Genomic DNA, 15669 nt, shown 5'->3' with positions numbered 1-15669 from the left:
ACACAGTGAACCTCTTCAGTACCTATGATCCAGCGCTTCTGCAGTTGTTCTGTTGACACTGAGCCACTCTAAATGGAATGTTGTTTGCTTTCCTCCATTTGGGTGGGTTACCATGACCAAGACACTTTACCTTCACATTCTGTCCTGACTTAAGTTTGTGAAAAGAGAACACTAATGTTGCAGTAATTGACTTTCCTATGTGAAATGCTCTATTGACAAGAAAAGCCAAACAATTGATCAATACTGTTCTGCACAATTTTTGCAGCTTATCTTTATTTGCACATTAAATGTAAATTATTTCAGCCATGCAGTCAGTCCAGCCCAGAGGTAAGGAGGGGGAGCTTGTGCCATTTACCCAACTAAGTTTGTGATAGTTGCATTCTTCACTGAGTCCTTAACCAGTTAATTTTCTGTAGGGAAGAGGTCTCTTGGCCATTGTCTATTAATGTTCACAGGGAAGTTTCCCTCTCAAAAGCCAAGAAGCAGTGAGGCCTGAGTGTACAGTCAGCTCCTACAACTGATATATTGTAACTGGAGGAGGAGGAGGAGGAGGCAAGAAAGGGACTTGTAAGGAGCATACCAGGTGTCCTGTCCCCCATAGTGGTGAAGTCAGCTAGAGCCTTGTGCAATAGACTCTTGCCAGAAGATTCACCTAAGATCTGTGGATATTTTCACTTGCCTCTGCCAACGAAGGGAGATGACCTGGACAGGGTTTCTGCAGTAGTATGGGAGGCATGAGTATGTACTTGAGAGATGCACCACAGAGAAAGTGTGGTGGACCCCTAGCGAGTACCCCACAAAGTGTGTACTGGAAGATTGGAAAGTAATCTTTAGAGATTTGTTATGGTAATGAGGAGATGACCTTTCCACCTCTATTCATGGGGGGCATGAGGAAATAGTTGCACTTTTTTTAATTGTACAAGAGTTCTGTTCAGATTCTGTTGGGCCTTAACTAAGTTGGGATAAGCTTAATGTGTGAATAGCAGTTGGAAGTTTGAGCTTTGGGAGATACTGCTGCAGAGTAATGCTAAAAAGCATTAAATAGATTCCAGTCAATCAGCATATCCTAATAGTGAGTGGGGGAGAGAGAGGATGTCCTTAACTTCTGGCTCATGGGGCAGAAGAAACCCTAAAAAGAGGTGTGGAGTTATTAGCTGGGAGGTCCAAACCCAAGAAGTAATGCTGACCAAACTTCCCCCTTGTGTGGGCCCCGGGAGGCCACAGTTTCTTATAAGCCCTGCATCTGAACAGAGGGCCACGTGATGCAGGTTGTGGTTTACACAAACAGTGTCAAGTAACCAGGAGAGGTTAATCACAGCAAACTAACAAGATGCAGAGGGTTTTGCTGTGCTGCCTGCTGACAGTTTTACTTTATTCAGCATGATATCATCTCAGCATACAGTTCTGTTTAGCTAGAGTTAAAAGACTGCAGTGCAGCCAAGCTCGAAAAGTTTAGGCACTGCTCATGAGAGTGACCCCACTAGCCTGTGAATGTCCACACATCATTTATGATGCTTAGAGGGCCTGTTTGTGGTCAGGAATGGAGCGCAGGGTGCTTTCTCCTTAGTAAGAATAGGATCCTACTCAGAACAATAATTATTTGTATTGTATTCAGTTGTCTTTATATTCAGTTTTGCAGCCTCCCCCCTGCCTGCTGTTGATGTTTGATTTTCAATTAACCTGCTACATTGTTGCCCAACTAATCTCTCCAGAAGCATGGGGAAATTTTGTTCCCATTTTACAGGTGTCACTACATCTATCCTGAGTAAATAAGGAGTTGCTGTCAGTGCTGAGATTGAAACCCAGTAGTTACTTGTGGATTACTTCTTTTCACCTTCTGCCATTTGCTGGCTCAAAGAGAAAGTCAAATGAATTTTTTTTTTTGCTTTTGTTTTTTGGAGGAGCAAGAACAAAGTACATTAACTGAATTGGCACACAATAGCATTGCACTTTGTTTTCTGTTGCCACGTCACTTTGCTGCTTGGAATTTAGCCTGCCCTGAGATTCCTTCTGCTCCCTTTTTGCTTATGTATATACTGACATTAGCTTGTTTGGAGAGGGCAACTAGTGCTAGATCAAAATTCATTTGTTTAAATTCATTTCTGCCTCTGATTTAAACCAGCCTGCAGTGAAGACTTGAGTATGTTATTTAGATCCCCTGCTTTTTTCTGAAACTCTCCTGTAATTGGGACATATGAAAAAGAGAGCTATATATGAAAGAAAATTTGGGGTCAGTGGGATTTTGGTGGGGGGGGGGGTTGCGGGGGGGGTTTAATGAATTCTTAAATATCCTAATTTATTCCAGTATTCGCTGCCTCAGGAAGTAGCATTTAATTTCACTCTTTTGAGAGCAGTGTGTTCTCATCAAGTTTCTGATGTGAATATTTTCATATCAACTGTATCTCTCTGTTCTAAACTCTGTGTGAAATTTCTTTCAGAGTCTAGAAAATGAAGCTAAAAGAAATTGAGCGAACAGCTGTGCAGGCATGGAGTCCGGCAAACAACCACCCTATTTACCTAGCAACAGGTAAAGTTCTTCACAATTTGTGACTATTAGAGTATGAATCACAGAAAAATTTCATGTAGAGTTGTATGGGTTTTAACTTTCAATAGTTTCCACCTTGATAGTCTCTGGAAAACTTACAAGCAATTTACCAAAAACATTACAGCTTTTATGTTTTTTTGAAGTAACTGGTAGAGAACTACTTCTGTGCCCAACAGGAGTGATTTTTCAAAGGTTGAATACATTATTTTTTTGATTTCTATTTAAGACTCCAACACTGCTTGATGTTCTCCATTGCACACGTCCTATGCCTGTGGGGGGAAAAAGTTAATTCAAGTAATGTTCATTTAAGGTCACTTGTACTTTTCTGTATTCAGTCATAATCATGTAGCTTGACAATCAAATACTATAAACCTCTTCTCCCTAAAGTTGCCTGTCAGGTTAAGATTCCATTTTCAGTACTTTTGCAAAACCTTAAATTTTATTTTGTTGATTTTATTAATTAATCACTATTCTTACACTACTTTTATTTCCTGAAGCAGAAAGTGAGCATGTTCACTGAGTTGGCAGCAAGCAAGTTTGTCTGTGTAGAGCTGACAGCTCTGGTGGTTTTGTTGGGTTTGCATGGTAAGGCTTTCTAGCTGAGGTGACTCCTGCAAGAAGCTCCTGGGAGCTCCTGCCCTGTCCCCTGGCACCGTGCCAGCCACCTTCCCGAGGGACCCACCGCTGTCCCAGGCTGAGCCTGGCAGTGGCAGTGCCTCTGAAGTAATATAGTTAGCAAGAGGGAGAAAAAACACCATGTGCAACTGGAGCACAAGAGAGGAGTGAGAATATGGGAGAGAAACAATGCTGCAGTCACCAAGGTCCATGCAGAAGGATGGGCTGGAGGTGTTTCAGATGCCAGAGCAGAGATTCCTCTGTAGCCCCTGGTGAAGACCTTAGTGAGGCAGGCTCTCACCCCCGCAGCCCATGGAGGTTCATGGTGGAACAGATACCCAGCTACAATCCACCGTGCTGGAGCAGTGGGATTCCAAAGGATGCTGTGGCCCTGTGGAAAGCCCATGCTGGAGCAGGCTCTTGGTAGGGCCTGTAGCCCCATGGAGAGAGGAGCCCATGATGAACCAGGTTTGCTGGCAGGACTTGTGACCCTATGAGGGACTGAGGTTGGAGCAATCTGTTCTGAAAGACCACCCCATGGAGGAAACCCACACTGGATCAGTTTGTGAAGAGCTGAAGCCTCTGGGAAGGATTTGCATTGGAGAAGTTTGCAGAGAACAAGGCCAGAGTTTTGGTTGAACCAAAGGTCTTGGCTTCAGTTTGCTTTAGATCAGAAGCTGTGTAGTTTCATAAATTGTATTGCCTTTTAATAGTCCTTTGGGCACTTTCCATGCTGTAACCATCCCTGTGGTAACTGGGGGACAGTTTGCCTGGCAGTGTCCCACTAGGCAATGTTAAATCAACTTGTAGCTTTTATTCCATAAGAATAATGGGAAAGAAGGAAGCTATTAGTTTGTGACTGCTAGCTGTCTGTGGGTTGTTGAGGCATGTTTAGTTGGTTACAGTTGAAGAACATATTCTGTAGAGTAGCTTTACAAGGTCTGATTCAGACGTGTCATGATTGATGAGCAGTATGCAGAAGTACTTGGGATCATAACTGCCATTATGTCAGTGCCTTTGTAATTTAGAGAAGAACTTAATATTGGAAGCCATAGTTGCTTGGAGGAGGGTGCATGAGTTGCACCTATCCCGAGAAAGAAAGTTATCTGTGTTCCAGTAACCTTGGTGATGAGAATTTCCTGAAGAACTTTTAATTTCTTTCAAAGTCTTTGTCATAATTGTTGATTCTTTTTTCTGAGGTGTTCAGACATGTCCTCTTTTGAACTTTTGGTTACAGCACCAAGGTTGTGTTGACCATGAAGAATAGGTTTGCAGTGCCTTGCTCTTTTTGTATCTTGTGCTTTTGATAAAAATGTCCACTTGTGTTGCCCTTGTACTTCTGCTAGGAACATCTGCCCAACAACTGGATGCATCCTTCAGTACAAGTGCCACCTTGGAAATATTTGAGGTTGACTTCAGGGATCCCTCCCTGGATATGAAGCAGAAAGGAGCACTTCCTGCCTCAAACAGGTACTGGAAGCTCATACTGATGTATCAATCAATGAAGCTGAAAAGGGTTTTCTGGTGCAAGGAAGGAGAGGAGGAGATAATGTTTACAGCATATAAAATGATCTTTTGAATCAATTGACCTCTCTTCAAAAATTGAACGTTTTTGTTTATACACATCATCTTGAGTATAAAAGTAGAGCAGGCGGACTCTTAGAGAAATCTGAAATTACTTGTATGGTAGTCAGTCACTAGAGACATTATGTATAATGTGAATTTGCTGGGACTAACAATTTGCACTGAAGAGACTAGAGGGAGAGTGAAACTTACTTTCCAGCTCTTTAAAACAAGATTATTTTTTAGGCTTATCAGTGTAGGTGACGTCTGCCCCCAGTGTAAAACACAGCCTGGATTTCTACCTAGCAGATTTTAAAGGGTGTAAACATATTTTTCAGATAACAGCTCTGGAAATGAAGGCACGTAGATCTCTTAACTAATTTTCAATAAAGTGTAGAATAGAGTATTTCACCCACCAAATCCTATGTGAGGTCCTAAAAGTTTTAAACAAACAACAAAACAGCCGAGAAAATAGAGACAAGCTCTTCCTTTTTAAATTTCCTTGAAAAGCCATTGGAAGGAAGCTTATTTCTTTTTTTGCATGCAAGAGCCACAGTCCTCTTGAAAGGAAGATGATTGTTTGAAGTGTAGACTGATGGATATATTTGATAGGTTGAAATAGGGATGTGAGTTTTGGTAATGAAGAGGGTGTCTTGATTTCCACCAAACACCATGGCCTATGCCAGCTTTATTTTCTTCTTTTTTTAGGTTTCATAAGCTGATCTGGGGGAATTTTGGGAATGGATCTGCGGAGTCCTCTGGGGTGATCATTGGAGGGGGGGATAACGGAGTCCTGACGATGTACAGCGTGCACCGCGTCTTGGCTTCAAAGGGCGACCCTGTCATTGCACAGACAGAGAAGCATTCAGGTCCTGTTCGAGCCCTTGACTTCAACCCTTTCCAGGTGTGTAACACTGAGATACCAGAGGAAAGTTAATCTCCATATTAGAAAATACATTCCTTTGTGTATAGATTCATAAATAAAGGGACAAGTTTTAACTTAAGAGGCACAGTAGTTGTCACATAAGGCTGGTTTGAGACTCAGATTTGGGTTCTTTTCACAGCTTTGCCTCTGAATTCCCCTGTGACCTTGTTCAAATCACATACCTCTCTATAAAAACATGTCTTGTAATATTGTTATGTGTCAAACCATTGTCCTTTCAAAATTAAAACTTTTATTTTTTTATTTGTTCAGTTGGTGTTTAATTCAGTGGGGCTCTGATCACATTTGAAAGGACTGCACCATAAATGAGGAGTGAACAGAACCTGTTTCTTGTGGTAGCACAAAGGCAAATGGAAAATTGTCTGCAATTGGTTGTGAGAAACTTTAATCTTCTCAGAAGAAATGTCCTTGATGCCAGGCAAAGGCTCAGCTGGCCAGAGATGGTGGCTTCTAGGCCTGTGGCAGAATTTCATTGTGATTAACAGCAGCCATCTGCACAAAACAGACAAATTTTAAATGTGTCTGTACTATGCTGCAGTGGATGGCATGGAGGCCAGAGATGTGCTTGGTTTATAATCCAGTTAGTATCTTTATGCATGCCCGTGGCTGTGAAATACAGCTCTCATCTCATTTTGGAAGATTTTGGGGTTTTTGCTTCCATTCATTTTTAAGAAATCTGTGAGCAGGAATCTTAGCTGAGCATTTCTTTTTTTTTTCTTACAGAATAATCTCTTGGCTTCCGGAGCCAATGATTCTGAAATTTTCATCTGGGACTTGAATAATTTCAGTGTGCCTATGACTCCGGGGACTAAATCACAGGTAAATGAGTTTTCCTCTGGGCAATACTCATGCAGTTCTGTATCTCAGTAGGCAAGACAAAAAGATGTGTGTGGAGACACCCTAGCCTAGTCAGTCTGTGAAAGGGGAATGACTTTGAAGTCTGTCAGGAGAGAGAAGAATCAGAAGAGACTGATTGGTTTCATTCTTGGGGATGGAAGAAGTGTTGTAAAGGGAGGGGAGGTAGACTGGCAAGCTCTGGAAAGATGCACTTTGCATGGATGGGTAAGCTCTTTGTGGATTTGAATCAAGTAACTGACCAGTTTATCTTGTGATCCAGCTGGGGCATGTGTGATGGATTAAGAAGGTTTATTGGACCTTCTCTGAGGAATGAATTTATTTCAGGCTTCAGCTGAGGCTTTTCATATCTCATGAAAGTCATATCCCTAGCAGAGCCAGTGAGCCATTAAATGCATCTTGGCTATTGCTCCCAGATAATATTTCCCGAGTTTGAAGAGGAAGAAGTTTCTGATCTTCTGATGCTTATTATATTATTCAGGGCAATGAACTCCTGAAAGTAGAAAAATCATAGTAAACTTCAGTAAAGGTAGGCCAAGTTTTTCCTCCAGTAAGTCTCCTGTTTGTTTCCTTGCCTATCTGCTGCATTGCAGTAGATACAAAAACAGCAATTAGTCATGAATACTTCATCGTTTTCCATCTCACTGCACGCCTGAAATGTTGCACTTCATTTAAGTTCATCTGAGAAGCTGGGGTAGAAACATATGTGTGTGCTTAGGTGCAGTTCTCTCTGGAGTGATTCATAACATATTTGGCCAATGTAGAATCCAGTGCCTGATCCTCAAATGCAGAGGTACTTTTCCAGGTGACATTCCCCTACAGAGTTTTACTGTCCACTCTACTCTGAGTAAAGGACTTTCCCTAGTCTTTCTGGTTAGTGCTGCTGGTATTTTCAGTTAGCTGATCAGCAATTGAAGAGAGGAATCTATGTATCATCAAATCCCTTATCCCTCAGTTAAACTATTAACAGACTCCTGTGAGTGTTCCCTCAGCTTGGGAGTAATGGATGTGTGGCCTTTCCTGTCTTGGCAGCCGCATGAAGACATCAGTGTGGTGTCCTGGAATCGGCAGGTGCAGCATATCCTGTCCTCTGCTCACCCCAGCGGCAAGGCTGTGGTTTGGGACCTCAGGAAGAATGAGCCCATCATCAAAGTCAGTGACCACAGCAACAGAGTGAGTGAAGAAAAGCTGCGTTTGTAACTAGCTTACAATGTGCCACATGGGACTACAAAGCAGTGGTACAGACTCTTGGGACAAGTGGTTTTATTCTAGGAGCTGTTGGAACTAGTTTTCTTGGAGACGTAGCATCAAAGCACCTCTTTTTCTTCTTTCCTGAATGAAATGGGGAAACAAGGCCCCTTACTGTTTTTAAAATTCATGCACTCTTGCATTCAGTTTTGGTGTTCACAACTCATTTATGAGACGCCTCCCAGCTTTCTTCCTAGGTCAGCTTTGGACTTTGACTTCTGTGTGGTTAGTAGGGGTTTTTTTGCTGTGAAGAGACAGTAGAAATTCTTGCTGCTTGGAGCAAGACATTACTATACTTGGTTTATGTCAAGCATTCTAGGAGAGTTCAGTACAGAATGACATGGCTTTGGCCCATTTGTGCTATTGCCAACTTGCATTGCTGAATTTTCAGCCTGTGCTATTTTTGTCCCTAGATGCATTGCTCAGGAATGGCCTGGCATCCAGAAGTTGCAACCCAGCTAGTCCTTTCCTCTGAGGATGACCGTTTGCCAGTGATCCAAATATGGGACTTACGCTTTGCTACCTCTCCTCTTAGCCAGCTGGAAGGGCACACCAGGTGAGGACTTGCATGTTGTGTTGCATCTTTTCAAGGTAGACAGCTGGGTGACTGGACTTAGGGAAACTGTGATTTTCTCCTGGGCTTGCTTTCTTTTCCAGATGAATCTGGTTGAAGGTAGAGATGAGAACTAGCATTTCTGAGCCAAGGTGATGATGCATGGTGCTTTCTTAGTGACTGGATGGCAGAACAAACGGTACAGGAAATATGACTGATTTCTTTCTGATCTCTTTTAGGGGAGTTCTCTCTGTTTCTTGGTGCCAGGCTGACCCTGAACTGCTGTTGAGTAGTGCCAAAGACAACCAGATCTTGTGCTGGAACCCAAGTACGGGGGAGGTATGTAACCACAGCTATCAGCATACGTGGTCTGCTTTATATTGTGTACTTTGCTCTGTGTGTGTCCTTGCCTTTTTCCTTGTGGAGTGCCAATGTAATTCCCTCAAGCATGTCTTATGTACTCTTTCTGAAGTGAATGAGTGTGGTCCATATCCAGAGTGATACAGGTTTTTGCTGATACATCTTTGTCCAGAGATCAGAGAGGGAAGAAAACTTTAACTTAAAATTTAGTTTCAACTATTTATAATTACTCTTGCTATGGTAACACTTTAGTGTTCTCTCTTTCCATGTGATTCTTCTTTTTCCTTCTCCTAGAGTAGTAACTTCATTTGGGAGGAAATTTGAAGGAGACCAAGGAGCATATGTTAGAGAAGGGGACAGTGTAGTTAAACAATGTGTGTAAACTTCATTTGTAGTAAAATGGTTTCATATGTATGTGCTTATCTAGCCATGTATCTCAGAATTACCATACTTGGTATATTTAGGTATCACCTGAATTAAAGTGGGGCTGTTTAAATTTTTTTTTATGCACACCCATTCATTCAGTGCAGAGATCCTGGATAAAACTGAACTTCGGACAATGCAGTTGATCTTGATGATAGCATGGGGAAAGTGCTCTAACAATACTGAGCAAAGTCCAGATGGGAGCCCCAGGCTAGATTAATTTCATGGGACAATATCACTCAACTGGCCACTTTTGCCTTGGAGACAAGGAAAAGAATGAATTTGTTTTCCTAAAATGCATGAAATGCTGCTTTTGTAGTTTCATGGAATTTGATCCTCACTTTGTCTAGATCTCTAGTGGTTAGAAGAGGTTCAGACTCTGAAATGTTCCCGATGTCTAATTTTTACAAAAATCAGTGTGGCTGACTTATTTTTATGCATGCTGCTGTAGATTTGCAGAGTCCAAATTAAAATTAGACTTTTGTGTATAAACTACTGTTAGGGGGCTCTTATTGACTTGGTACCAATGAACAGCAAAATTTCAAGTGAAAAAGTTGGGAAGCTTTGCAGTATTAAGGATGAATACAGTTAGACAGAATGGCTGATCTCGTGAGTTTGAGTGAAGTATTGGTTTCTTTGGGTTTGGGGAATGTTTGGTTTCTTGGGATTTGTTTGTCAGTTTTTCTGTTTGGTTTGGGGAATGTTTGGTTTCTTGGGATTTGTTTGTCAATTTTTCTATTTGGCAATCTAGATTTTAATATAAGCAAATTATATTAATTCGCTTCTATCTGGAACAGAAACCACAAATCACATTCCCACAGAAAATGAAGCTGTGACTGTCTGTGCTTTGTTTCTGTAAACCATAAAGGAAATATGTTCATTTTACAAATGGGAGGTTTAAAGTCAAGGCTGTGTTAGTGAGTTGCCCAACATCAGGCAGGAAGTCTGTGAATTGAACTTTGACTTTTTGAATGCTGAACCATAAACTTGTTGGCTGCAATGTCCTTCATAGTTCATGCGCAGCTATTACATTGTCCTCTCTTCTTGTTCTATATTTTTTTCTTTAGGCTCTTTATTTTCCTTGTCACATTTGTTGCTCCACACTATTCTTTCTGTTTACGTGTTCTTTCTCATGACACATTCTTGCCTCTTGACTTCTGATTTTATTGTGTTGTTTTCTGGTGTCTCTCCCTTGGTTAACAACAAATGTGACAATGCTATAATGCTCTGATACAGTAGTACTCAGGAAGCACAGCAAAAGTGACTTTTCACTTTTGGATTTTGTTCTACAGTCAGAATCCAGTTTAACATGAGTTTTCTGTGACTTTCAGTTTGGACTCAAGGTGCTATAATTTGGTTGCAAAGGCGCCGTTCAAGAAGCAAAAATAAGAGATTTGTATGCAATGGTGGCATGTAAATAAAGTGACAGGCTTGCTGTGGGCAAGTGATTTGGGGAGAGCAGGAGGCTGTTTGTGTTGTGCTTCTGTCTTCTCTCTTTCTGTGATAGGTGGTGTATGAGTTGCCCATTCGGAGTCAGTGGTGCTTTGATGTCCAGTGGTGTCCCAGGAATCCTTCAGTCTTCTCTGCTGCCACTTTCGATGGGTGGATCAACATTTATTCTGTTATGGGCGGGAACTTAGAGGCTCAGCAGAAGACACAGGCTGACAAGGTAAAGTCCTGTGACCATGTTAGACCTTGACAGGCTGGCACTTTCTCTCGTGACTGCTCAGAGTGGTGGAAGCACACGTGTGTAACAGGGTCACCTTTAAGTGATGCAATCTGTCCCACACACCTGGACCTATGGCTGTACGGTGTGGGAACCAGAAGGTACCTGAGTGGGGTTTAATAATCCCACCAGATTCCAGAGACCACATTGCCTCTGACAAGGCAATGTGTAAAGAAAGGTGTGTAAAGAAAACCAAGGTGTGTAAAGAAAACCAAGGTGTGTAAAGAAAACCAAGGTGTGTAAAGAAAACCAAGAGCAAGCGCAGTTGTGATGTTAAGATACATTTTATTGTTATTACTATTAGAATAAAAATAAAGCAGTACACAAGCTTTTCTTGTCATTAGGTAAACATTAAGTACATTGATACTAATTAATAGGATATGTTATTCTTCATTAGTTTAGAAGGTAATTTTATAAAGTGGTTTATGAACCACTATTAGCAATTTTCCTCAAGTCTTTTGACTACAACTTTGAGCATGTTAATATTTTTGATACTGAAACCTATTACTTAGCCAATGAATAGATGAGCAAACTCTGAACAGATTAAATGTCACTACTGTCTAAAATTTTAGTTTTAATCTGGTGTCTAGTCTTTTAATTCTCTCCCTCTGTCCCAGCCAACAAATGCCTTACAATACAGGTTTTAAGAGAATACGTATGAACTGGCTTAAGTGTTATTTATATAGTCATTTACAGCTGACTGAGTTCAGTTTCATAGGATTTGCAAGAGGCAGAAAATACTTTATCAAGCAACAGCTGTGGGAGATTAAGGATTCATTTAACCCATGGAGAATTTTCTTTCTCTGCATTCTTCATGTGCATGCACCACGCTTCCACTGTTCAAAATTGGGGAACAGTACTGTTGAATAATTCCTGAATAAGTTGAATATCAAGTAAGAACACAAGCAGGAAATAATGGCAGTTATGGTGACAGGGAGATTGTGACCAAGAGGTCTCTCTTTTATGAACTCAATAGTCTCAGGACAGAAACTCTGTTGCAGACCTGGTTATGTATATTTATTGCTTTAAGGTTTAGGGCGCTTGATCTGTTGCATATAAGCTGTTCCTCAGGAATTAGTCTTTCTTTGGAATTGGTTTCCTCTGAAGAAAGACAAAACATTGCTTGTGATTCTAAGATTTGGCAGTCTTAGCTTGATCAGCCTGATGTTGCTTCCTTTTGGGTGTGCTGGTTAGCTGAGTTATAAAGCTATTCCCTATGGTCCAGTCAGACTTGAACAGGATTATCTTTAGCAAACAACAAATCTATGCAAACAATGTTAAAAATGAAAAGTGCTTGTGAACAGCATTGTATGTATGTTCACTGACTCCCTAAATGTAAGAAATCTGGCTCAGGGGCCACTTTTGTCACTCTCTTGTCTAGACAAGAAAGTTTTATTTCATTAGTCTCATTGAAGCCAAAAAAGCTTGAGACAGTCCTTCAAACTAACCCATTTGAAAGACTCCAGCAATAAAAAGGGAGTCAGAATTCCTGTGTGAGAAAAACAAGAAATAAGTTGGACAACTTTTGACCATATGTTGTCATTATCTTGCATAAAACAAGTAATTTTGCAACTCCTCTGTTTGAGCTGGGTGCTAGGCCTAGCAGTGTTTTTTTAGGAAATTTGCATCTTGCTGAGGAAAAACTACTTGAAAGTCTCTTAGGGTAAAACTTCCTTAAGAAATGATTGCTGGAACTGTTTTGAAATGCCCTTTCTCTTGCACAGGGACTCGGTGGTATTCCAGAAAGAGGTGCTGTACTTGCCTAATTTTTCATCAGTGTGGAAAGTAACGAGTTCCTAAGCAATAGTTTTTTTGCTTATTCCATACAAAGAGGAATTTAATTATATTTTATTCCTATTTCCATCTGATTCTAGATCTCTTCCTCCTTCAACAACCTGGATCCCTTTGGCACAGGACAGAGCCTTCCTCCTCTGCAGGTGCCAGAGCAAGTAACTCAGACCACCTTGATTCCACCATTAAAAAAGCCACCCAAGTGGATTCGCAGACCTGTGGGGGTTTCATTTGCAGTAAGTGAATCTTCATGCTTAGCTGAAAATGCAATAGATGTGTTGTCTTGTGACACAGTCCTTTGCTTTGCCTGGAAAAACCTCTATCTTCCTGTTGCTAGTTGCTTTAATGCCTGTTTAAGGTGCATTGTGGTGTCCCATGAAGTGAAGTTTGTTTACTCTTAATATTCAGATATATTTCCAGCAAGAAAGAGTCCTGTAGCAGAGAATGGGAGATCATAAGTAGAAGTTAACATAATCTAAGGAAAATTTGCAAAAGCTGTCCTTGCAGGCTGGCATGCATTCCCATTCTCTTCTGTCTGTCTCTTTCCTATCCAGGCATTTAATTTTCCTCACATCTTTGCTTCTAAATTGGATTGCTGAATTGTTCTTTTAGCCTGTTACTTGACTTGTTCGTTGTCTTTCTAGTGCCTGCTCCTCACCTGATAGTTTCTATCATTGCAGTCTGCCTCTCCATGTAACACAAGAACTAACAGTTCTGTTCAATGGTACTTTTTCCTCTGTGCCTCTCTGGCACTTGCAGTTGGCTAGGCCTGATTGGGTATGCACAAGTGTCAAGTTTATCAGTGTTCAGTTCAGCTGAAGGGTCGTAATGAGAGCTGCCTCAGTGCTCATACCATCCATGCCCACTAAACTCTTGGGTTCCTTGTGATCACTGCTGGAGCTTGGGTCTGCTTTGATAAATGAAGAACTGAGTAGCTTTTACCTTTGTTTTTAAGAATACCTATTGTGTCTCTCTGTCATTCTCAGTTTGGAGGAAAACTGATTACCTTTGGTCTAACCAAAGCTCCTGGACAGCAAATGCAGCAGACTTATCCACACCAGGTATTCATCAGTCAAGTCACTACTGAAACTGAATTCCTACTCCGATCCAGAGAGCTGCAGATGGCCTTGCAGTCCGGGAACCTCCTTGATTACTGCCAGGGCAAGATCCAGACAGCCAAGTTGCCATTTGATGAGAACCTTTGGAACTTCTTGAAGGTAGGATGGCTGTGGTGAAATACAGAGGTCAGTTCTTCTATGATCATGGGGTGGAATATGGTCATCTCTAGCTATTTATATTCCTGTTCTTTAAAATATAAAATGGAATTGAATGAATATGCTTATTATTTTTCTAAAGAAAGTTGAGGTGTTGGAGGTTGTCTTGTTTTTCATTAGGAATGGTCTTTTCAGTGGACTTGTTCGGGCTTCCTGAAATAGGATCTTTTTCTGTCAACACACTGCCAAGCTATATCTGCCTGCGACCTTAAAAAATTACAATTTTTTTAAGGTGAAGTCCAAATGGACAATGAGATACCCCAGAACAAAGAAGAGAGCTGTGGTGGCATGAGGAGTGACTAACCTTCATGGACAGTTTGGTAGCATGAGAGTTTGGTAATAAGAAGAGGTCACCCTTCTGAAGAGGCAGGGCTTAATCTTGGCAGTGGTTTATAGACACTTGTAGCAGACTGTGTGGAGGGCAAAATACTGAGATATTTGCCACAGTATTATATTTGTGTGGGGACTCTTGAACAGGATGGCCAGCTGTTAATCTAGGTGGTGAAAGTGATCTCCATTGCAACAATGTATTTGGTTAAGTTAAGTGAGACACATCAAGCTGTCATTCTGAGTCACTTTTATAATCCATCTGGTTTGTGGTCCTGAGAGACCACTCCAGCACATAAAGGACATATTACAATTGATTGTCTTGAACTACAAATTAGGCTTCTGTACAAAAGTGTCCTGCAGCACCATTCCTGCTTCTGCAGGAACAGTTTCTGAAATGGACTGTTTACAAATACCTTATACATGTACAGTTTGATCATTTGTGTAGAAGAAGCAGCATGAGACTTAACTGAGACAGACAGATTCTCATTGCAGAATGTAAATCATGCATTAAAGCATATAAATAGTGCCTATCAATTAGGCTGTGTGCAGCCTGTGGGAATTTTTGGGAGTGTCTGAAATCCTCGTCCAGGGAGCTTCTGTAACAGTTAACGAATTCTTGTGAAGCCAGCTAGCAATTCAGGCAACCATCTTGTCCCAGTTTCATGCAGATTCAAATAAGTCAATTTTCTCTGTGAAGAGATTAGTTTGGCAATTCCTAGATTATCCAGGGAATTAGTGACCAAGTACACTAGGTATGTATACAGTCATGGTTTTGATACACAGTTGTACCTCAGTTGTAACTGTGGCAAACTTGAGTTTTGCCCTTTTACTATGATTATAATTTAAATTCCATACATCTTTACACAGTAGTTATTAGGTGGACTTTTCATAGTTGAATTCTTTATCTGGAAACTGAGCTGCCAGAAGCAGCTAACTATTGTCAGTGTGTAGATGGCTATGATTTTACATATTTTTTGTCTTTTTAATATCCATTGGGGACTCAGGTGAATTTGGAGCAGGAGTCCAGGACTAAACTTCTCAAGCTGCTGGGCTACAGTAAAGAGGATCTGCAAAAAAAGGTAAGGGGTATTTCCAATAGATAGAAACATTTACAGGACTAAAGCTGTTGTGGCAGAGTTGCAAGGTCCTACTGGAACTGAGCAAGTGATCTCATAGCGCACAAATGACAAAAGTGTGTGAAATTTCAGCTGGGAGTCACATGAAGTATACCCCACTAAAAAGCAAATGCAAGCACTTGTAAGGGGGAGCCAAAGGGGTCTTGAGCCCTGTTATCTTGCTTTCAGTTGTTGGTGCACTGGGCAGTGTTCAACAACAGTGCAGTTGTGAGAGCTTCTTTTAGCGTTCAGCTCTCTCTGTCTCAGGGGATTCTTCAGCCAGGAAGAAGGTGACAGGTGGAAACAGTCTGGCATGGTACTGATGGAT

The 15669-nt window shown here is 41.2% G+C and overlaps 1 protein-coding gene across 6 annotated transcripts in view; it reads left to right on the top strand.

The window, feature by feature from the left end:
• Window positions 1-15669, top strand: part of SEC31B (SEC31 homolog B, COPII coat complex component) — a 38819-nt gene that overhangs the window by 1820 nt on the left and 21330 nt on the right. For 5 of the 6 annotated variants that reach the window (XM_041461093.1, XM_041461094.1, XM_041461096.1 and 2 more), the window contains exons 2-12: window positions 2439-2527; window positions 4507-4630; window positions 5432-5627; window positions 6390-6485; window positions 7554-7694; window positions 8183-8325; window positions 8562-8661; window positions 10613-10774; window positions 12706-12858; window positions 13609-13839; window positions 15231-15305. In XM_041461093.1, coding sequence (XP_041317027.1) covers window positions 2449-2527; window positions 4507-4630; window positions 5432-5627; window positions 6390-6485; window positions 7554-7694; window positions 8183-8325; window positions 8562-8661; window positions 10613-10774; window positions 12706-12858; window positions 13609-13839; window positions 15231-15305 — 1500 coding nt within the window. In that variant the 5' untranslated portion in view covers window positions 2439-2448. Of the gene's footprint in view, window positions 1-83; window positions 103-2438; window positions 2528-4506; window positions 4631-5431; window positions 5628-6389; window positions 6486-7553; window positions 7695-8182; window positions 8326-8561; window positions 8662-10612; window positions 10775-12705; window positions 12859-13608; window positions 13840-15230; window positions 15306-15669 lie in introns of those variants that run through there. The other variant, XM_041461095.1, reaches the window with a different exon arrangement.

The sequence above is a fragment of the Pyrgilauda ruficollis genome, unplaced genomic scaffold (genome assembly GCF_017590135.1).
Source record: "Pyrgilauda ruficollis isolate IOZ18807 unplaced genomic scaffold, ASM1759013v1 scaffold15, whole genome shotgun sequence".
NCBI classification, from domain to species: domain Eukaryota; kingdom Metazoa; phylum Chordata; class Aves; order Passeriformes; family Passeridae; genus Pyrgilauda; species Pyrgilauda ruficollis.
This window is presented reverse-complemented; position numbering and strand designations above follow the sequence as displayed.